Below are 23,240 nucleotides of genomic sequence, written 5' to 3' on the forward strand. Positions count from 1 at the left end.
CAATACAATGTTGCGTTTCCATGGTCCTCAAAAGGAGGCAAAAGCAAGTGTCATTGGATAGGTTCCTTGTTAAACTTGCAAGGAAAGAAAAAGATTCCATCGAGCCAATAGGTAGCAGTGAATCCATTAGTGATAGTAAAAGGCATCCTACACAATAACTCTCTTCTCTCTGATTTCCCTCACACCAGCCACAAAGGTTCTCAAGGGTAAGTGCGGGTTATTTGTTTATTTTTCTGTATATTTTGTATTTTCTTTTTTAGTTTGTATTATATTACAGTATTGTAATCATTTTTATATGAATATTTTTTGGGTTGTGGAATGAATCATCTGAGTTTCCATTATTTTTTCTGGGGAAATTCACTTTGATATACAAGTGCTTTGCATTACAAGCATGTTTCCGCAATGAATTATGCTCACAAACCAAGGTTTTATTGTATTTGTAAATTTTAAATACATATTAAAATATATGAGATACACACAACGCAACAAATAGAAGTGCATATACTGATATCAAGAAATTTTTAATTAATCAAAGCTCAGGTGAAGCCCTAAGACAGAATAATGAGACCTTAGAAAGGAGGGAACTGTAGGTGATTTCTTTCTACTAAGCTCTTAGTGCATTCACCAAACCACAACCTCAAAAACTGAAGGGAGATGACTTTTCTCAGAGGTAGCTAAGAATCTCCTACCCACTTCCTAGGCCAGTAACATGAAACTGATGCTGAATTACACTCTTACAGTTAGCACTATAAAGTGACTAGGTATCTTATATCTATGAGGATGTAGAGATAGTAATTAAGAAGGAGTTGAGGCTGGAGGGGCTGTAGAAGTGGCATACTCTGGAAACTAGTATTTCATTCAGTGTTTCTGACAATAAAAGTACTACAGATGCTCAAATTACCTAGTGGTAAAAGTCACTCTCAAAACAACATAAACTAGATTTGGAATCAGCCATGCTGAATTTTAGCTGCAATATTTTTGCAAATAAACAGCAAATAAAATATTATAAAATGCCCCAAATTAAACTCTATCTTGTTCATATTAGCTACTGTTTTTCACCTTAAAATCTGAGAACACCATGTGTATTGTATCAAATATTTTAGTCTGAAATTTATGAGACTAAGAAATCCCCAGAAAGAATTGGGAGGATAAATGAGTAGTCAACTGGGTTACAAGGTTCTCTTTTTTAGGCTTGTTTCTGCTATTTCAGTAGTGAATAATTAGAGAAAAATAAAAATCAACAAAAGATTATTGGGTACCTAATCCCACTTTTGTGTGAGGTATAATCAAGTGCAAGCTATAGTCTTTATTCTCAAGGAATGTAATCAAGTAGAGGAAATAAGACTTAAAGAGGTAGTATTCTGAATTGGTGAAAGATTCAGGAAGAACACTGAGTCCTCAAGAAGATTAATAAGACAAAATTCACACCTAGACATGATAGTGAATCTGAAGTCCATGAAAGATATAGAGAACATTATAAAAGAAACCAGAGAATGAAGCCTGATTACCTACAAGCTCAGTTAGACCCATAGCAGAAGTTTTCACTGCAACTATGAAAACCAGAAAATACTGGAGAAAATAATTATTGATCTAGAATTTTATGCCCAAATAAAGCTATCCATTGTTGAGCCCTAAAAGTAAAAGTTACATTGAATATTTCTAACTTTCTGTTTTGGGGACAACATGTTCTAAGTCAAGTCATTGCTTAGAGCTAAAATTCCCTACCAATTGCACTTTATTTGTTTAGAAACAAAATGAGTAAGACTGATTTATTAAAAGCCATGGAGTTTTTTATTCTTAATTTAAAAAAATTTTTTTTGTTTTTCTTTTGATGAACACACATCTTCATTGTGGCCTCTTTTCTCCGTTTAATTGTGGAGTTTGCTCTGTTAATCTTCAGGTCGATTTCTGGGGTGTTTAGGAGGATTTGATAGTTATCTAGTTGTGTTTGTGGGACTAGACGAGCCTAGGGTCCTCCTAGTCCACTGCCATCTTGCTCAAAACATCCCCACCTTGGAGCTTCTTAAGTGTTATTTTTATTAATAAGTGAAGTGGAACTGAGCAACATATAATAGATATAATTTAGAATGGATTGTGTTAAAAGCAAAACTCTCTCCAAAATATTGTCAAACTTCCAATATGGTAAAACCTCATAATATCAAACTTTTTTTACATTTGTGATACATTTATAAGTCACACTTCTACACTGACTTCTCTTGACTTATTTGTGAAATCAGAGCTTTCTAATTAAATGAATAATATTAAAAGGAGATGCTTAGGTAGAACTAAGCTGTTTTCAACTGTTCTATAAATATCTATTTAATAAAAATACCATGTACATTATTATGTTAAGTAGGAACTGAGAGTAAACCGTTGCTTTACTGTAAAAATCATTTAATTTCATTCTGTCATTTAGAACTAGATTTTTACCAGGTTGATTAGCCTAAGGCTCTTTAAAAGCTGTTCCTTTTAAAACATTTTAAAATTCAAATTTTATTAATTCATAATTCAGGTAGGTAACCTATGGAGTCTATTTTCTGATGTTTTCTTTGATTGCAGGAGGCAGAGATATAGTTAAATCTTTCAGAATTTTTCTTTCAGTTCATTTTATTTACCTTTGCACCTCAAATCAGGATACTCTTAACATTTAGTTATTCTCTTTAGGGGTATATATGACTAACAACTTATGAGGTTTGTCGTTTTGTGTTTTGGGCTGAAGTTCTTACTCTTCTAATAAGCCCAATAGACAAGTTTTTACCTTATATTTTTAATAAAGTTGTGAAATAAAAATTGTTATTGCCCTGAGTCAATCAGGCCAAATTTAGTTTGTTGCTAATGAGAGGATTTTCTTCAGAGTAAGAAAGAACGGAAGCTTTACAATTTAGTAAAGTGAACTTTATATTTTCACTTATTTATATTAATTCTCTTTTAACCAGTCATATCTCTTGTCGTATATGTTTATCATCTCACTTAATTTCTTAAATCCAGTTCCAAAAGGGTCTGAAATGTATTCTGGGTAGCTTCTTAGTGTCACCCACTGTACTCCCCCACGCCACCAGAATAATTTTAGTGCTTTTGTAGTGGTAAAGGGTACCAGTGTTCACTTCTTGTTTAAGGATCAGAAATAAAGCTGAAGTGTATGAGATACATTATAAACACACAGCAATTGCTCAATAAGTCTCTAAGGTAAATTTATTGCAGAGTGAACATATCTTTTCTGTTGGAAGTACCTCATTGAGAGTGTATATCAGACTTCATTTTCCTTCCTTCTGTGGCCTATTTCTTTGATCATTCCTCCTCACTTTGTTAAAACTTTGTTTAGTTTCTAGATCAATTAGCCCTGAGCTAGAAAAAGTTAGACTCTAATTTCTTAGAAAGCATTATTCTCTTGGTAGCCAACAATCAATTTCATGAATATATAGTCTTAAAATTATTTTTCTATCTTTTCCATGGTGGTTTTATTTTTGTATATCTGGCTTCTTCTTAGGAATTAAAAGAAATCCAGGAAAATTGTCAGTAGTAATTTTTTTCTTTCTGCTGTTCCTTTCAAGTAACAGCATACTGTTTCACAGGTAGTGCCAGTATTTATAACAGAGTGTTCTCAGTTTCTGTCTCCCGTAACTAATAACCTTGCTGTCGTTCATTTTACTTTTCTATAAGCTATAATCACAAAATACATTCTAGCTGTTATTTTGCACAAACTGTTATCTGTTAGATCAATTAAGAATAAGAAAATTTTAAAAAGTATATTTTACCTTTATTGGTTCTTTCTCTCTTACTATTCCTTTCTTTAGGTACATTCTGACCTATATAATTTTCTTTCCCTCTGAATAATTTCTTATAGTGTGTTTTGCAAGGCAGTTCTACTTGCAAAAAAATTCCCTCAATTTTTTTTTTGTCTGAGAAAGTCTATTTCTCTTTCATTTTTGAAGCATGATTTTATTGGATACAGAATTTTAGATTGATGGGTTTTTTTTCTTTCAACACTCAATATTTCAGTCCTCTTGCTTACATTGTTTCTAAGAGAAGTGTGATGTAATTCTTATCCTTTTTCTTCTCTAGCTAAATTCCCCCACATTCCCCACTTCTCCAAATCCCCCTTGTCCCTGGTGCACCTTCTTTCCCGATACTCTCTTTGTATTTGGTTTTGTGCAGTTTTAATATGATAAAACTAGTTATTGTTTTTGGTACTTATCTTTTTTGGAGTTCTCTATACTACCTGGATCTGTAGTTTTGTGTCTGTCATTAACTTTGGGAAATTCTGAGACATTATTTTACTTCACATAGTTCTTTTATTCCTTTCTTTTTATCCTCCTTCGGGCATTCCCATTATACATATGTTAAACCTGTTACAATTGTCCCACTCACATAAACTGTTCCACTTTTTCATTGTTTTTTTTTTCTCTTTACATTTTTGTTTTGGAAGTGTCTATTGACATATCTGGAAACTCTGATTCTTTTTTTTTTTTTTTTTCCCCTCAGCCATGTCCAATTTATTGATGAGTGCATAAAAGGCATTCTTTATTTTTGTTATGTGTTTTTTATTTAGCATTTCTTTTTAATTCCTTCATAGAGTTTCCATCTCTCTGCTTACATATTTACCTATTCTTTTATATTGCCCACTTTTTCCAGTAAATTCTTCAGCATGTAATCATAGTTGTTTCAAATTCTAAGTCTGATAATTCCAAATTTTCTGCCCTGAGTCTGGTTCTGATGCTCGATTTATGTCTTCAGACTGTTTCTTTTTGTCTGTTATTATGGCTGGTTATTTTTTGTTGAAACCTGGGCATGCTGTTTTGGATAAAAGGAACTTTGGTAGGTGGATCATTAGTTTGAAGTTTTATGTTCATCTGGCTAAGAGTTAGGTTGTGTTTTCTATTTGCTATATAGCTTTCGTGTCCAAGGCTAAAATTTCCTCTGCTTAGTTTCTATCTTCCTTCTTTGAGTTTTCCTAGAGACCTTAAATAGGGTGTGACTCCTACAGTTCTTTAGCTATAACTCCCTGTTATTTTATAGGAACACTACAGATCTGAGGATCATGTAGTGAGGTGTGGGAGGAAATATTCTATTCTTCATTAGGTCTCAGTCTTTTAGGGAGACTGAATTGGGCATTTCCCTTCCCTCATGTCAATTAGGCTCTGGTAAAATAGTTTCTCTTATGGGCAGGCCTTATTAAGGAAGACAGAAAGGTCTAGAATATTTTTAAATGATTACTTTTCCCTTACCACTGCTAGAAGCAGAAAGGGATTTTTCTCTAGTCTTCACAGAGAGAACCTAGTAGGGCTCCTAGAAATAAAATTCACGAAAGTTTGGAGACTCTGTCTTTAAGGCTGTACCCCTACTGTTTTTAATTCTTAAGCTAGTGTTTGAATTGTTTTATATTATGGTGTAGAGGAAAGTTGAGAATTAATTGTAATATTGTATTTCATATTGACAAGGTATGAACTGCTGAAATAGTTTAATTATTGAATTCTCAAATTACATCTCTGAAGTATTTTGCTTAGTGGTAGAAGTCATTTGGGTTTGAACTAAGTTTAATTGGTTTTATTATTGCTTTCAATGTAAGGATTTTTTGTTATTCATAGGTAATAGGAAATTTTTGGAAATTATAAGCTACTCATTTTAGCTAATCTCATTTAGTTATTTTTCTTGAAGTGGCAGAGCATTATATGACTTCATACATACTTTTGTCTGACCCTACATATTTTTAGTTTATTTTTTTCAGTTTACAACACTGCTGCCTTCGGGTAACAGTATAATGAACATAATTTTAACTACTACATTAAGATATGGGAATACTATTTGATTAGTAACTATTAATTACTGCCTCATTCTAGTGTAGTGAGTGTTGTAGCATTTGAAATTATCATTATTAGTCAAGGAAGCGATGTTCTAGCATGCATCTACTATACTCTTTCAAAATGAATTAATAGATATACATAGAAGAAAGGATTTTGACCTCCTTCAAGAAAGCAGGATAGTCTGTTTTAGATTACAGAATACAGTACCAAAGCAATTGACATCTTAATTTTCTAAAAAAAAAAAAAAAATCATCTTCTTATTTTGCTTCATAAAATTTGACTTTTAATTATGTTGCTGCTAAAATTATCCTCTGAGATATTGTGCATAGATGATTATAGATTTTTTTTTTTTTGAGGGAACGACACTCCTTAAAATGACCATTGAAATCTATTAAATCATTGCTTTTACTCAGCATCTCTTTCCTCATTCTCTTTCCTGTTCTTCATAGAAATAGTACATTAGCTTTCTAGTTTTGCGGTAACAAATTACTGTAAATTCAATGGCTTAAAACCACACAAATATACTACCTCCTACTTCTGTAGGTCAGAGGTTCAGTATGATTGTCACCAGACTGAAATCAAGGTATGCACAGTCTATATTCTTTTTTGGAGGCTCTAGGAGAGAATCCACTTACTGCTTATTTGAGTTGTTGGCAGAATTCAGTTCCTTGTAAATACAGAACTGAGGTCTTGTTTTCTTACTGGCTGTTTAAAGGTTATCGTGCCTTTTAGAAGCCACCACATTTGGTTTATGGTCTCCTTCCTCCAACTTCAAAACCAGCAATGACCATTCAAGGTCTTTTCACTTTACATCCCTTTCTTCTTCTATGATCTTCCACTTTTAAGGAGTTAAAGGATTAGATTGGGCCAATTTGGATAATCCAGGAAAATCTCCCCATCTCTGGTCCTTCACCTTAATCATATCTGCAAAGTTCCTTTTACCATGTAACATAAAATATGAATAGGTTCCAGGAGTTAGAGTGTGGACATCTTTGGGGAACTGTGTTTCTGCCTGCTGCAAACAATAATACTAACTGGTGCCAGATTTTTCTGGAATAATTTTCCTTTTTTTGTTTAGAATACCTCTGACCTTTTACTTTTTGATTCAGTAAATACAAAAGAGGTGTTAGAATTTAGTCAAGATACAAATTCCTATATGGAAATACAAATCAGATACTATTCCTATATGGAAATTGTAGGGAAATAGGTTCTAGAAACACTGAAAAAAGCAGAGTATTGCCTTGAAAAGCAGAAAGTCCTTGTATATTTTTGTGAGTTTATATTAAGTGGCCCTAAATTTTAGTATTAAGGTTCACAGTTATTCACACAGCAGCAAGAAGTATGCCATCACAGGTAATCAGTAAGAAGTCTCCAAATTTAGTATCAAAACTTTTCAGTTATGAAATAAGTAAGTACTAGGGATGTAGTGTACAACATGATCACTATGTCGGATACATAGAGGAGTTTTTAAGAGAATAAATCCTAAGGGTTCTCATCACAAGGAGAAAGTTTTTTTCCTTTTTAAAATTTTTGTTCTTTATTTTCTTTTTGTTTTATCTACATGAGAAGTTGGAGGTTAGCTGAACCTGTCGTAATCATCTCACAGTATATATAGATGAAACCATCATGCTGTAATGCCTTAAACTTACAGAGATGCATGTCAATTATTTCTCAATAAAACTGGAGGGAAAACATTCAAAGATAGAAACTCATTCAGAGTAATAACATAATAATTCATGTGGGTTTTGATAATGGATGACATTACATCTTAATGTGTTTTTTCCCCCCCTACCTAGATCATCACGAAATATGTATATGAGCTCCTGGAAAAGGACTGTAATTTGAAAAAAATCTCTATACCAGTAAGTCCTGTTTTTAAAAATGCTTAAACTTCCAAATGAGTTAGTTTTCAATTCAGGAGAAAATGGTTATATTAGTTTTACTGTGGTAAGTTTAAATGTTAAGGTTCTAATATGTTGATATGATAATGATAATATTAAATACATCTGTATACCGCATTTCATTGTGCACAATAGTTCTTTGAAAGTAGTACTTTTAAATGTAGAGGCAAAAAATACTAATAACCAGACTTTTTTGAAAAAGGTGATGCATTTAAAAGGACTACCCCATCTGCCCGTTCTCATTTAATTTATATAATTTATTTTTACTTACATATTTGAAGTAAACTAAGGTACTTGTTGCACTACAAATACACCATCTCTTTAAATATTTCTTGATTGTTTATATTTTTATGTCCATGTTATTTCCTCTGGATATTCCCAAATTCATTCCTCATGCTTCCTGGTTTTTGCAGAGCATTCTTTTCAAATTTTGTACATTTTGCCATTTTATAGTGAAAAAGTTTGAGATTTGTTTTCAGTATCAAATTTGCAAAAAAGTGTTTTAATGTAAAACCTGAAATAGTAAGCGAAAAACTGAAGAAATAGTAATCTTATATGTGAAATGATGGTGGTACTAGATTACATGATCCTTGATATTGCTGACAACTCTCTGATTTTATGATATATAAAAATCTAGAAGGCTTAATGAATAATTAAGGCACAAAACTGTGTATATAATTACTTTGTTTACATGAAATTTTGCATGAGATTTTTAAATTCCTTGGATAATGTTACTCTATGAATTGGAGCGTTTGAGGATTTCTTAATAATATTTATCCTCACAAATTAATTCATACTTCAATATTTAAAAGGAAAATCTATCTTATATTTAGTTTTACATAAGTAAGCTAAAATGCTAGGTCACAATGCTAATCATTTATTCATTTATTCAACAAATATTTGTTTAAGTGTCTTTTAGGTGCTGGGCACTGTTCCAAGTGCTTGTGATGTACTAGTGAATAATATATCATTCTGTGCAATAGCTACACTAACCCTCATTTATTTGGAAACTTTTCTTCCTTTTGTTCAGTCTACCTTTCTTGTTAATTTTATTTCTTTCAAAGTTTCTGAAGAATGATATTTAAAGAGACTTAGGTTTATTTATTGTTACAACACAATTAATATTGAGTCATTTAACTCTGTGATACTTGGAGTTACACGGAACTTTTAAACTCACTTCTGTCCCTTAGATTTCCAGGAGAAATCAGAAGATAATTGGCCTGTAGATTATGTTATATGATTAAGTTTTACTATTTTATTTATAGAAAGCCTGGGATGAGATTTAAGAAGACTTTGTTTTATAGATCTGATTATTTTCCTCTCATTTAAATTTAGACTATAAAGCTAATTAACATAGAAAAAGCTTTACACTAGATGAGACGTATAGTAAGTGTCATGTCCATTTTTGGTTAGCAAAGATTTCCTGATTTCATGAACTGAAAAGAAACCAAAGTTTTTTGGTTTGTTTTAGGAAATTAATATCTCTCCTCAAATTGCCGTCATATATTTTATATAGTTGTGAAATTTTTCTTGTGTAATTATTTTCTCCTGAGTTCTCTTAAATCCCAAAGCCAACATTGAAAGTGTCTTTTTTTCTTTTGTTTTGTTTTGTTTTGTTTTGTTTTGTTTTGTTTTGTTTTGTATCAGAGTTGTTCTTTTTATTATAGGAATAGCACCCAAGTTTTTTTTCCTCTGATGATGAACTAAGTTTTAGTTTTATAGAACTATTTAATAAGGAAAGAGAGACTCTTCTCTTTTCTTCCCTTTTTTTTTTCTTTTCATAAATAACAACACCCTGTGGAAACCCATGATCTGATGGTAAAGATTATGATCATGTATTATGTTTACTCTCTACCCTACATATATTCTCATGTACACGTTATTCTCAATTGTAGTGTCTCACACTTGTGTAGAATTTTAGATTACATAAATTAATAACTTGATTATAAATTTTTGTTCATTTTATTCAGTCATATTTAAATAATCATCACAGTTAGTGGGGTTCATGAGTATCCTAAAGTGAATGGTTAACTGCTAAAAATTGTTCTCACTGATCAGTTGGTCTTTGAATTTGATTGGTCAGTAAAGTGAGGTAGTGCACTAGAATGACTTTTATATGCATTCCTTAATGAAAGCTCAGTTAATGAATTACCACTGTTTGAAGACAATGGCCGGAACAGCCAGTTTCAAACTTAATTAAGCTAATGATGAAAATTATGTTTTAACCATATAGATATTGTACTGTTTAAACTTAGCACTAACTTTATACAGAGAAAGTTATAGATACCAACTTTAAGAATTCTGTGTTGAATTCAGATGAATATAAGCCAGTGACTATCTCAAATACTGCTCTTACTCCTTAATCATTAATACCACTACATTTCTCATTTTCATTGTTTTTTTTTTTTCCCCCTGAATATTCTGGTGTTTTTGTGTTTTTAAAGTCAGTTCTTCTGCACGTTCCAGTAAAACTTTTATTCATCTATTCACGGCTACCTTAATTTGCAGCCCTTTAAATATTCTTGAACAGCATTGTAATATACAAAACACATCTTTACCTTCTGAAAATAAGCACTCTTCCAGTTTTCAAGTGATTACTGTGGAATTTAAAGTGCCAACATTCCATTGCTTAAAAAGTTGACTCAGTTCCTTGTTAACAGGGTACTTAGTCAAAGAGAGAAAGAAATAGTGATCAGAACCTACTAGAAAGTCTATAGCTTTAGAGTTTTGGGTTTTTTTTTTTTATTTGTTTGTTTTTTCTATTAAGATAAACAGATGTCCATTTCCATAGCCATTCCAGGATCCGTTAAGGCCTCAATGATTTTAAGAGGTATTTTATTTGTGCACATTTAGGCATACTCTTTGGTAAATAAATGACTGGGAACCTCTTTGACCTCTGTTTTATGATACACTGACAGCTTTGCTGTTTAATTTTTCTTTTCTTCTTTCCACTTCCCTTTTTTAAAAAAGCCATTTTAACGAGTGATTCCTCTTTTTTTATATAACATTCTTTGGTAAAAAGGAATTTTCTTCTCACATTTGGTTTTCTCCATCTCTCATCTACTTCCCTTCCTCTCACTTCAGTCAGACCTGCTGTCAGCATCATAATCTGGACATCGCATGCAAGAGAAGCTAATGTGACTGCTTGACACTTCATACTTCTCTTCCTGCATACTTAATTGCTACTAATATAGAGCTATGTTTTTTTTAAATTTTTTTAATGTTTATTTTTGAGAGACAGAGCGTGAGTGAGGGAGGGGCAGAGAGAGATGGAGACAGAATCCAAAGCAGGATCCAATCTCTGAGCTGTCAGCACAGAGCCTGATGCGATGCTCAAACCACAAACTGTGAGATCATGACCTGAGCTGAAGTTGGACGCTTAACCAAGTGAGCCACCAGGCACCCCCACAGTTATATCTTTTTAATTCTTAGCATTGTGTAGCTCTTTTAAAATTTCTTATAGTCATATATCATTTTCATCTCCATATTTTAAGGAGGTCACTGGTGATGCTTGATAACATTACTTATTCCAAAAGTTTATTCATTCCTTTATTTACTGAGTGTCTACAATGTGCCAGCCTCTCTTTTAGGCATTGTGAATGTAGCTGGATCCAAACAGAAAAGTCCATGCCTTCCTGGACTTGCATTCTAGTGGTGGGAGAAGATGGTTAATTAACAATTATAATACATATATAAAGTAAAGCATGCGATATATTAGACTGTGCTATGTACTATGAAGGAAAATAAAACAGAATGGGGCTAGAGAATTCTTGGGGAGATATTTAAAATAGGGTGGTCAGGAAAGGCTTCACTGAGGAAGGGATTTTTTTCCAGCCCTGTGGCTGTGCTCTTCTTGCTGAAATAATTGCTCTTTGTGCTGTTTACACAAATGGCTACCAGTCTGTTTTAGAATTAGAGAAATTTTAATATTTTTCTCTTCCCAGGAATAGTGACTGGGAACATTTAGAATCTAGGACATTTTTTTTGGTGTCTAGAGTTTTTGTCTATTTTTTAGTTTCATAAATTTATGAATATCTAATATTGATAAGTGAAGAGCTGTTTCATTATATAGTATGTGGATTGACTTTCTTTATTTGAGGATGTGTATGACCAGGCACCTAGACTTTAGCTTCTGGCTTTGACATCTGCACAAGAGCTTCCATTCCTAGTGAATAAGGTTATAGGAATACATAAATAATATTCCTTCAGAAAATAATTGTTATATGAGCCTGTGTTCACATTCTGAAGGAAATTTCAAAGGCCACTGATATAGAATAGTAGGTGATTGAATTTTTAAATAGTTCCCTCTCTCCCCTTTTAAAAACTTAGTAGTATTCATGGGTAGTATGTGATTTTCCAATAGGTATATCATCCTATTGGGTTTTCCTGTTTTCTATTATAGGTGCAATATACTTCTGTGATAGAATTATAGACTCACTAGCTGTGTGATTTGGGGCAAGTTATTTAAACTCCTTAGGCCTCAATTTCTTTATCTGTAAATGAGTATAATAATAGTACAACCTTAATGAGATTGTGATTGAGACAAACATTTACCATAGTATCTAGACCATAGGAAGCTTTAAAAAAAATCAGTTACTCTCATTTGTATTATAATACTAAACCTATAACATAGAGAGATATATTTCAAATATTCTTTTGCATATTACTATCATGTCTTTTATGCTCACCCACCTCATGTGTAATTGTTAATCTCTAATAAATAATGAATATTTTAATTTTTTTAAAGGTTTTTACTTCTATAATTCTGGAATAGCCATTCTATAATTTATGGTAGCCATGAGTTGTTTTCTCATTTATGCCTTTGCTTGATCAGAAAACATTTATTTATTACTTAATTTTTTTTAATTACAGGTAGATGCCACTGAGAGTGAACCAAAGAGTTTTATCTTTATGAGTGAGGATGCTTTGACAAATCCACAGAAACTGATGGTTTTAATTCATGGTAGTGGTGTTGTCAGGGCAGGTCAGTGGGCTAGAAGGCTTATTATAAATGAAGATCTGGACAGTGGCACACAGATACCTTTTATTAAGAGAGCTATGGATGTAAGTGCAATTTCTTTTATATTTTTTTGACATTTTATAGCTCTGTTTTATTATAAGTTATTTTATCCTGTCTCTTCAAAAGTACATTCTAAACATAATCCTATCTTTAAATTGTTTTTTATTTGTAGTGAAAAATTATCCTGTATTATTTTGCAGTTACAATGAAAAAATGGTATCTTATAAGTGTACACAAATGTAGATAATGTCTTTGGGATGAATATTATTATTCTAAATTTATTATTATGTAATATATCACTTAAATTATCAAATACTTATCAGTATTATTTAAAATACTTATAAAAATATCAAGATGGCTTTTGGAAATCGTTGCCTACTTAAGTAAGAAGCTAAAGGAAATCTACTTGAAATTAATCTCTTATTCTATAAAAGAAGAGTTAGAATAAGTCAGTGTTTGTTATTTCTTTTAAAAACACCAGAGCTCACAAATAAAATGCTTTAAGCATTAGACAAAGACCTGTAAAATGGTAAATTGAAATATTTATTGAAATACTTTATTCTTATTTGAATTCTACCTTTTCAGAAACTGGTATTTTAAAATTGTATTCAAGGTTTTCTTCCCTATAATCGTGAAATTGTTTTTTTCTCACCTAGCGTTGTTACATCTTAATGTTTGGCTGCTTTTTTTTGTTTGTTTTTTTTTTTTTTTAACTGTCTCATTCTTAAGTTCTTCAGTGAACAGGCAAATTTTGCAAAGTATATGTTTCTTTCAGATATGAATAGAGATTTTCTTCAGAAAAAAGGAAAGTGCTATCTTGTAGAAGAAGATTTCATTTAAGAACTTAAAGTTATTTAGGAATATATGTGTACATGTATGCATTATAGGAGCTACATTATTACATTTTTGTAATTACAATGGGAGAGGAATTATTTGAAACATTGATGATTGCAAAGGTCAAACATATGTTTCCTGCTCTGTTACCTCTGAAATGATAAAATTAAGGCCCATCCCAGCTGGACTCTATTTTTATTAATAGATTTTAAGACCCTTAAAATGCTTCAGGTAGAATTTCTTGGGTTAATTGTGTATTTTTTTTTCAGCCTTCATGGATATGCAGAGAACAAAAGACATTACTTTTGATTGGTTACAAACTTCACCAGTACTTTTTTAGTATTATTTAAGTAAACTATAGTAGAATTTAAGTAAAATAAAGTTTAGGGTGAAGGACATAAAATATTGTATTATTTAAACGTTTATATCTCTAGTTATGAATCATGAAATGACCTTTCTCTCTGACACATTAGTTTTTGGTTAGAAGAGATCCTATCAGTGGTTTTGAGAACATCTTATGTGAAATGTGATCACAATTCACTGTATATTTGAAAATATAATTGAGTAAAGAAAATTCGATGTGTTTGTACATATAAATGCTTAGTGAAATATTTTATGTAATTACATTGGCCTGCTAATAGATCAACTAAGCCTTTCCTATCCTAGTTTTATTGTTGTGTAAGATTTTTCAAGGTGAAAGACTATGGTAAGTCATGCCAAACATCTGTGAATAAGCTATCTGTTGGTTTCCCAAACAGGAGGGAGGAAGTTTGTTGGTAACATTAGACTCGTCAGTCATTTTGTTCTTATAAGTAGAAGTGTAGTGTTTGGAGACTAACAGCATTTCACTGCCTTGACTGTTTTCTGCTTTTCCCAATAATACGAACTCATGATTCCTTAAAAACAAACAAACAAACAAAAAAACAAACAAACAAAAAAAACCAGAAAAACCCCAGCTGATTTCTAAGTACTTTAGTATTTAGTGTATTTAGAATTTATATGTTGTGTACTTTGAAAATTTTAATTGATGTACTTTTTTCTTTTTGTTTTATATTAAGAACCTGAATATGAACTTTATTGTGGTAAATTTCTACCTGGTAAATATTTAAAAATGGGTATCTCTTTAATCTAGATAAAGTGATTTGTTACTCTGGTTTTGCCTTTTCATGGTATTTCTCCACAAGTTCTTTAAGGACTAGTGTCGGGGGGGAGGGGCAGGAGGAGACTGGAGGGAAAGGGGTTGTATTCTAGGTAGCAAGCACAGGAAGACTAATTGGAAGGAGAAGAGCTACTTCATCCTTACCTTTTAATCATATCAGCTCTATTTGTTTTTATTTTGTGGACTTTTTTTCTAAAATCGTTTTTAAAGAAATGTTTCCAAAGTTTACAAAAGACTGGAAGCCACTACTCCTTTCTTCATAATCTGTCAGTTTTTCATATTACAAGTGAAGTAAATTCTGATATTTTTCAGGATAGACAATATGATCTCTACTTAGTATGGTTTATAATATTTCTGCTATGGCACCTCTTCCTCGAGCTCACCCACTCTCACTCTCTAGTGTAGAGTGTACTCTTGCATTAGTAAGCTTTCCTGCTTTCACAGCTGTAAAAAACAATTTCTGCTATATCCCTTACAGATTTTTAGGATAAGATTACAGGTCCTAATATTGAAGTCATAGCACTGTAAGATTAAAACTTTTTCCCACCAGTGAAACCCTGCTTCTAAGTGGACTGTTTTGTTAACAACAACTACAATGACAACAAATAGGTTTAAATCTATGGAGCCACTTTTGTTGAAGCTGGGGTGAGGATTGGAAAACTTCTATAAGGACCCCTGAGATTTCTTCCTGAACACTAGGGCCCCACAGATCACAGTTTGAAAATAATAACAGATATTCCAGTCCTTGCATTTTAGATATGTCAGAACTTTATTGTAAAAAAATTATTAAGATTTCATGTTGGAGAAATAGTACATATCAGATACTGTCCCCACAGCTTCTGAGGTTACCATAGCTCATATTTTTAGTGTTTAACAGTCTTCATTGCATATCATATTACTTGGAGTAAGAAACTGTATATCATATAGCCAAGTACTAATTATTCAGTGTTTGTGCAGTTTGAGAGTTACTCGTACGTGTTTCTTCTTTGATCTTTTCTCATGTGGATCTTTCTAGGCATTTCAGTTGGTCTCTGTAAAATGGGCAAGGAAAGTAAAGTCATTACATTACTTGAAGTCATTTAATTACTAATTGCAGATATAGAACAAGGGTGCAGAATTTAAGGTGTCAGTCACTGTCAGGGTTGTGCAGTTATTTGTAGGACCCAGAGGATGAGTGCCTCCTTAAATTTTGCATCCTAGGCACCTCTCTGATCTCTCCCTGTCCACGCTTTGACTAATTGAGATGTACTGTCAAAAAGTTTTATGGAGAGTAGTTTGGGAGCCAATAGTCTATAGAGCCAAATTTTACCATGTATCAGAATCACGTGGACGGCTGGTGAAACACAAATTGCCTTTTCACGAAACCCGATTTTGATGCAGAAGGGTCTGGTTGGGGCCTGAGAATGTACATTTCTAAGACCATACCAAGTGATGTGTATGCTGCTAATCTGAGCACAATATTAAAACCTCTGGTATAGGTAACACTCTTTGGATGGTTGAGGTTAATTTATAATTTTCAGACTCTAAGTGTAATGGATGAGGTAGAACTTGATGGCGATTATATTTAGTAAAAGTGTAAGAAGTTCTAGAAAATGTTTTATAATTAAATCAGTAGAGAAATAAAAGTTTAAATTATGAAGAATACTTTAAAAATACTATGTAACTGATGTACTCAACATGACAAAGTTTATTGATTTTAATAATTTTTTAAGAAGTCTGATTACTTCACTAAGCCTACATTTTTCCTAATTTCTCATAGCTGGATTATTTAGAAGAATCTGATGTTTCCATAATTACTTAATTTTACCATGCATGTAATCTAAAAGTCAGGTAAGTGGTGCTTGGGTGGCTCACTTGGTTAATAAGCAACCAACTCTTTATTTCAGCTCAGGTTGTAATTTTGCAGTTTGTGAGATTGAGCCTACATGTAGCTCAGCACTGGTCTTGCACTGACAACACGGAGCCTGCTTGGTATTCTCTTTTTCCTCTCTTTCTGTCCCTCACCCCACTCACATGTGCTCTCTTTCTCAAAATAAATAAACTTAAAAAAATTTATAAGTAAAGTAAAATCAAAAGGCATATATCAAAATGGTGATTATCCTTTGCTAATCCTTCCTCATTTATTCTGTTCCTAGATATAGTCTGTTAGTAGTTTTGGAGTTACTTATATGTTCCATATCCATATTTTTAAATTATAAGGCTGTTCTTTTGATTTATCAGTCACTTGATATTAGTCTTGTGTACTTATGATACACAGGAATCTCTTTCCCATCATCACAGTTTTTGGATTCAATCAGCAATCAAGCTTTGCAGTATTACTCTTACTTGAATACTGTTTATGGCTGAGCCAGATAGGTACTATGGTTACATTTCATTTTTGCTAAAGTTTTTTTTTCATGGAATTGATAACTTCTTTCCTTTCAATTTTCTTTGTAATAATTGTTAATTGAGATCTTGATTGGCTTCTCAGTAATGTTTTTACAGGGCCAGACTTATCAGAGAATCTCATAGTTTTCTCTTCTGGAGACCTGTCTTTTGGAACCCTGTGGACTTGTGTTTCAGTCTTGACGGGTCACTTTCTAAGCCTGCCTGTCTACTTGTCTCTCATCCTGGGATTCCCCTCAGATTCTCTCTTATGTTTGACCTCCTCTCTCCTGGATCTAATGACGCCAGCGTTTTGGATATATGCCCTCATTTTGTTGGAGCTATCAAAAAGTGAATACGACATAAATTTCTAAAACCTTGTATTTCTGGGGAAAAAAAGTCTTTATTTTACTTGTTCCCTTTATTTTGATAACTCAGCGAGGCATAGAATTCCAAGTTGAAAATCATTTTCACTCTGAAACTTGAAGGCTTTGTTTTCATTGTCTTTTAGCTTCCAGTGTTTTAATTGAACAGTCCAGTACCATTGTGATATTGCATCCTTTTGCTCCCTCTGTGGAAGATTCTTTTCCTTCTGCCTGGTGTCAAGAAGTCACTCCTATTGCTTTTAAGAAATTTCCTATGTTATGGTGTTTTGTCTGTTTGTTTTTTGTTGTTTTGGGCACTTGGTGATAGCTTTCTATCTGTACTATACCCCCATGATGATTCTCAATCCTTAGGAAATTTATTGTGTTTTTTCTTGATAATTTTAATTTTCTCTATTTCTAGAATTAGTATCTTGGTTTTGGAGTTGCAGATTGAACCTGTAAATGTCTTATTGAATTGCTAATACTTTCTTTCTTATTTCCATCTATTTTTGCCCTAATTTTGTTTTAGTAGGTTACCTACTTTATCTTTTAGCCCTTCTATAGAATTTTTAAAGTTCTATCATATTTTGGAATGGAGTTCTCTTTTGAATCATTTTGCAGACCTCTGCATAGTACACTTGATTTGAGCTCTGTGTCTCTCTCTTCCCCTTCTGTGGTCGTTTGTCCTTTCAGTCCTTTTCTGGATGTGTCTCAAAAGGAAACACCTTTGATTTCTTGTAGGGCTATCTGCACAATGTGAGATTATGACCTGGTTTTTGGGGCTTTGGTTTGTTTCTTTGTTAAGGAATGTGGTAATTGCACCCTAAGTGATATTAAAAGTAATGCCTCAGATTTTGGCCTCAAGGCCTACCCCTACTTTCTAAGAAAAGCACCTCGAAATTTCTCAGTTTTTCTGAAATTTTGTGGATTAGTTGACTTTCTTCTAGTCATGATCTCCCTCTGGAGGCACTTAAGTTTTTGTTTTTTGCTTTTTTTTTTTTTCTTTCCTCTGTAGTACCAATCCAGTTCCATCAGCTTACAGTCTCCTAAAAATTTATCGACATCTGTGTCCTCTGTTCTCTCCACACTCATTTGTTTTGTCTCATTTGTTTAAACCCTTCTTCTTCTTCTACTTTTTTTTTTTTTTTTACTAATATTTTAGTATGATTTGTGGAAGAAATAGAGATAATCAAAAGAATTCAGTACACTTTTTTAATTACATGTTTTTTTTATCTATCTTGTTGTTCCAGTGACAGGTAGTCACTTTACAACTCATCCCTTTTTAAAACAAATAACATTAAAGCAATTTTCTTTATAACAACATTCTTTGCAAACCTTAGGAGATGATATCGTTATGTAGTGATATTCATCACAGTGGAATGTTTTAGGATTTTTTTGAAATCATTGATTATAAGGTAGCTAAATTAAAGAAATATAAACTATTGTTTGATATAAATTGCATACTTTAAATGTTGATTTAGACCTTTCTAGTATTTAAATTGCTTGCTTCCCTTTTAATAAGCTATACTTAACTCTTCTATTCTGACCTTCTGATTTCTCTTTCCTTAGTGTATTTGGGATCCCCTCCTTTTTTGACAGGCACATTTTGTAAAGTTGATTGATTACAGTATTAGGATTTTTTTTTTCCACAAATGAACATGGAGCCATTATAGATAGTTATCTAAAATAGGGTGGGTTTTTTTCCTCAGTAATTTGAGTAATTAAATTTGGTAACACTTTCTTAACTCCTGCCTTCAATTCACTGTTCCACCTAGGTACTGCAAGGTCTTACTATTTTAACATGAATATTTACAAAGTTGGTGACGTGGAAATTTTAACAGGATTCTAATGGTTGTTGCTGCAGTGAGAAGTACTTTATCAATACAGGGCATAGCTTTATTTTTAACTGGAGCAATGACATCCAGCAACTTTTGGGATGTTACTTAGTATTTACATAGTGCAAGCAGAATATAGTATAGCAGAATACAGTTTATAATATATGCTTAAGGTCTCAGAAACCTCAAAAACGTGAAAATTGTTTGGAGCTTTAAAATATATTTTTGTTTAAAGGACTTAGAGGCTTTGATGCTTTTTTTGAAAAGCCATTCAAAGCTTTGTGGAACTAAACACTTATTAAAATAAGATGCTATTTTTCAACATCTAAGATTGGCAGATAAATTGATAATAAATTGTATGATAATACCAAGTTTGAATATTGTTGGGAATGTAATTTAAAGCAATTAGTTATATTTTCCTAAATTAAGTGTGCTTATTAACCTTTGATCCTAAATTCCATTTATAGGAATTTATACTAGAGCAGTACACAAAGTATTCATACAAGGATGCCCATCAAAGGAGTTTGTAATGACACAAAAACTTCTAATCACTGAAATATCCACCACTAGGGGACTATTTGATTAAATAATGGTATATTCATATAATTAAAAATTATATAGCTATTAATAAGAATGAGTTGTTTGTGTGAGTTTATGTGTTAATTCATATAAGATGATAACTAAGAGTTATCAGATGGAAACACAAGAATGAGATCATTTGTTAAAAAGTACAGTTATACATGTATACATGTACACTTTTCTATATACAGGGGTACACATTGATGTTCCAGGAAACTTAGGCAAGAAACTATGAATTTTCTTCTTTTGCTTTTACTTACTCATTTTTTATGTTTAATTCTCTTTTTTTGTTTTTTTTTATTTTACTTTAAGCAGGTATTACTTTAATAATTTAAAAGACAAAATTTTTTAAAAATTGCAAATAATATTCATGAAATATACTGTAGTACTATTATCACTTAACTATTATTAACTATATTATCACTTAACTATCCCTTAACTATTTCTAAAACAACTTAAATGTTACATTACAAAACTGCACGCAGCTTTTTTAAATAATTATTGATTTTTTTACCCATAAAGACTGGCTAAATTTAGACCCCTGAAATTTAATTTCAAACTTTAAAAACATAACTGCGGATTTTTTTTCTTATTTGAAATATGGTCTATTAAATTATAGATTGAAACCAAGAACACTAATGCCAAATTTTAAGAGTAAACTTTGAGAGAAACTACCTATTAATCAAAGAAAATATAAGCTATTACATTATAGACTTCATAAAATATTGTTCAAGTCAGAAATTCCAGAAAAGGTTAAAAAAGCTTAGCACATTACTGAACTGACAAGGTATATGAGGCCACACTAGCCCCCATGCCAGCAAAAGAAAACAATGGAATGACAGCTCTAGTGTTTGGAGAGACGTTGTTAACGACAGCTTATTCCTTTATGATTTCAACTCTTGACAGAAGACAGGTCTGCTTGTTGCATCATGGCAGATATATCATTACCTCTGGCCCTGTCATGACTGAATTGGGAAAAAAAACCCACATCCAGTTTTGAAAATCCAATTACCTTCTGGAATTTTGGTCACTATTTCAGAGATAGATGTGAATAGCCATTCTGTGATAGCTCTTTGCATCTGTATTGTTCCCTAGTACTGAACTAATTAACTAATTAAGCATACACTGAAGCTCTTTCTGTAGTCAAGTAGAGAGCAAGGTGTAACAGCATAGAGCATCTTGATATTCTTACATCATCTCAAGAAAAATACTGCAAGGCCTCTTATCCTTAATACTTGTTTTCAACCTATATTTATACCTGACATCGAATAACTTTTAAAGTAGACTAGGCCTTTTCACTAAGTGCAAGAGGAAAAAATACTGGATGTTTAAAATGATTAGGCACCATTTTTACTTGAAAAATTATTGGTCATAATTATAATTTCATTTTGACTTGGTCTTTCTATTTCTCAATTACATGCACATTTGAATTCTGTTGTGTGGTTTTGTTTTGTTTGTTTGTTTTTAATCTCCCTTGGCTGCCTAAGAAGTGACTCTGGAGACAGAAAGAGAGGGTGTGGGTTTTGAAAGTATGTAAAAAGCCTTGGGGTTTGTGTATGATCAGAATTTTAATGGAGGTTGAGGTGAGTTTAAATGCATAGAAAGCAAACATTAAAAACTTGTTTAATTTCTGTCATGTTGTTCTTTTTTGAGTCACTCTGATATCTTTTTCAAATCTGCTTTACTCTTGAGCTTTGTGTTACTATATCCACGATCTGTGTTTTCCCCTCTTTTTATTCTGTTTTAACTGCTGATCCCTTTTCTGTGGTTCTTCCTTTAATATCAGCTGAAGCAGTTTGAATTGCTGAATCAAAGCTGTTTGGGGAGTGAGAGAGTGTGTAAGATTGTGCAGGGTGAGATTCTCTGGGTAGAAGGTAACACCTCCTGCAGTTATAATCAATGCTCTGGACACTTTCAAAGATTGGAGAAGCCATGACTTGCTCCGGGGTTAAACTTTTAAAAGAACTTCCCTAGAGAAAAATATCATCAATAAAATGAAATAATTAGCTGACAATTCTTGAGTAGCCTAGGTTTAACAAGAAAAGATTAGAGATAGGTCAGCTTTGCATTTTTCACTGTACTTTTGGTTCCTTCTCGGTTTTAGCTTTATACTTTTATTTATCCTAAACATGGTTTTAAAAACTTAATTACTTCCGTATATCAGTTGAGCCCCTGAGTTACTTTAATTTGAGGAGAAGAACTAAAATGAAAAGAATATCAGCTTTTAGGAGTAGGAAATAGTCTGAACTGCTACTTGAAATAATTGAGACAGTAAATTATGGAAGGTAGGTTGTTTATGAAAGTGTAGATTGCACTGTTTAAGTCACCATGCTTTAGATTAACTGCATTATATGTGTGTGGATATTCACATATTTTTAAATGTATTATATGTGTTAAATGAATTATATTTAAATAATCAGTAAAATATGATTTTTTGAAGATAAAGTGTTAAGTGAATTTAAGGATTAATAATTATTAGTTTCCAGGGGTGTTGTTCAGTAGCATGCTTCTTTGGTAATGATTTTATTTAGCTGTTTATGTGATGTAAATAAAAGGCATATTTTAAAATATTAATTCCTAAAAATATTAATTCCTAGATAAATTATCTATTTTTATTTATGAAATTAGAAATCGTAACTAATAAGCATTATGACTTAAAGATTTAATATGAAAAGGATATATTATTAATTACTTATTTTTTTTATTTATAATACAACTTTTTTAAATTAAGACTGGATTTCAACAGTAATTCTGGATACTAACAGGCTAATACTTTAACTTTTTTTTTTTTTTTTTTTTTTTTTCCTCTATATAAAATACATAATCTTGTTTTCCTGGTCATAAAACAAATCACCATTTCAGATTTGTAGTGAGGTGTTATAAGAATTAGATGGAGGGGCGCCTGGGTGGCTCAGTTGGTTAAGCGTCTGACTTCGGCTCAGGTCATGATCTCATGGTTTGTGAGTTTGAGCCCAGTGTTAGGCTCTGTGCTGACAGCTCGGAGCCTGGAGCCTGCTTCAAGTTCTGTGTCTCCTTCTCTCTCTGTCCCCACTTGTGCTCTGTCTCTGTCTATCAAAAATAAATCTAAAACAGAATTAGATGGAATACTTTGGCATACTTCATATATTTAGAATCACGTACTTTTATATTTTAAAATAAATAAACTCTTATCAGTTTATTCCAAACATAAATACAATGAGTTATCTCTTACTGTCAGGTATGCATTCAGATGACAACAATCTTTTAGAATCTATGTTTCTGATTTGTGTTTATAATCCTTATTGAAAAGGAGATGGTACCTTGTTTATGAAATGAATATACAAGGATGAATATGCCTCGTGAAGACTGAAGGCTGTGGAAGAGGGCTTCCAGTAGTATTAAT

General features: G+C 32.1%; 1 protein-coding gene across 11 annotated transcripts in view; it reads left to right on the plus strand.

The window, feature by feature from the left end:
* ARB2A (ARB2 cotranscriptional regulator A) overlaps positions 1-23,240 on the plus strand; it is a 423,507-nt gene that overhangs the window by 97,195 nt on the left and 303,072 nt on the right. For 10 of the 11 annotated variants that reach the window (XM_060637731.2, XM_060637735.3, XM_060637734.2 and 7 more), the window contains 2 exons: positions 7,598-7,663; positions 12,575-12,766. In XM_060637731.2, the coding sequence (XP_060493714.1) occupies positions 7,598-7,663; positions 12,575-12,766 (258 nt within the window). The remainder of the gene's footprint in view (positions 1-7,597; positions 7,664-12,574; positions 12,767-23,240) is intronic. The other variant, XM_060637737.2, reaches the window with a different exon arrangement.

This window comes from Panthera onca, chromosome A1 (assembly GCF_046562875.1).
Source record: "Panthera onca isolate mPanOnc1 chromosome A1, mPanOnc1 haplotype 2, whole genome shotgun sequence".
Classification (NCBI taxonomy): domain Eukaryota; kingdom Metazoa; phylum Chordata; class Mammalia; order Carnivora; family Felidae; genus Panthera; species Panthera onca.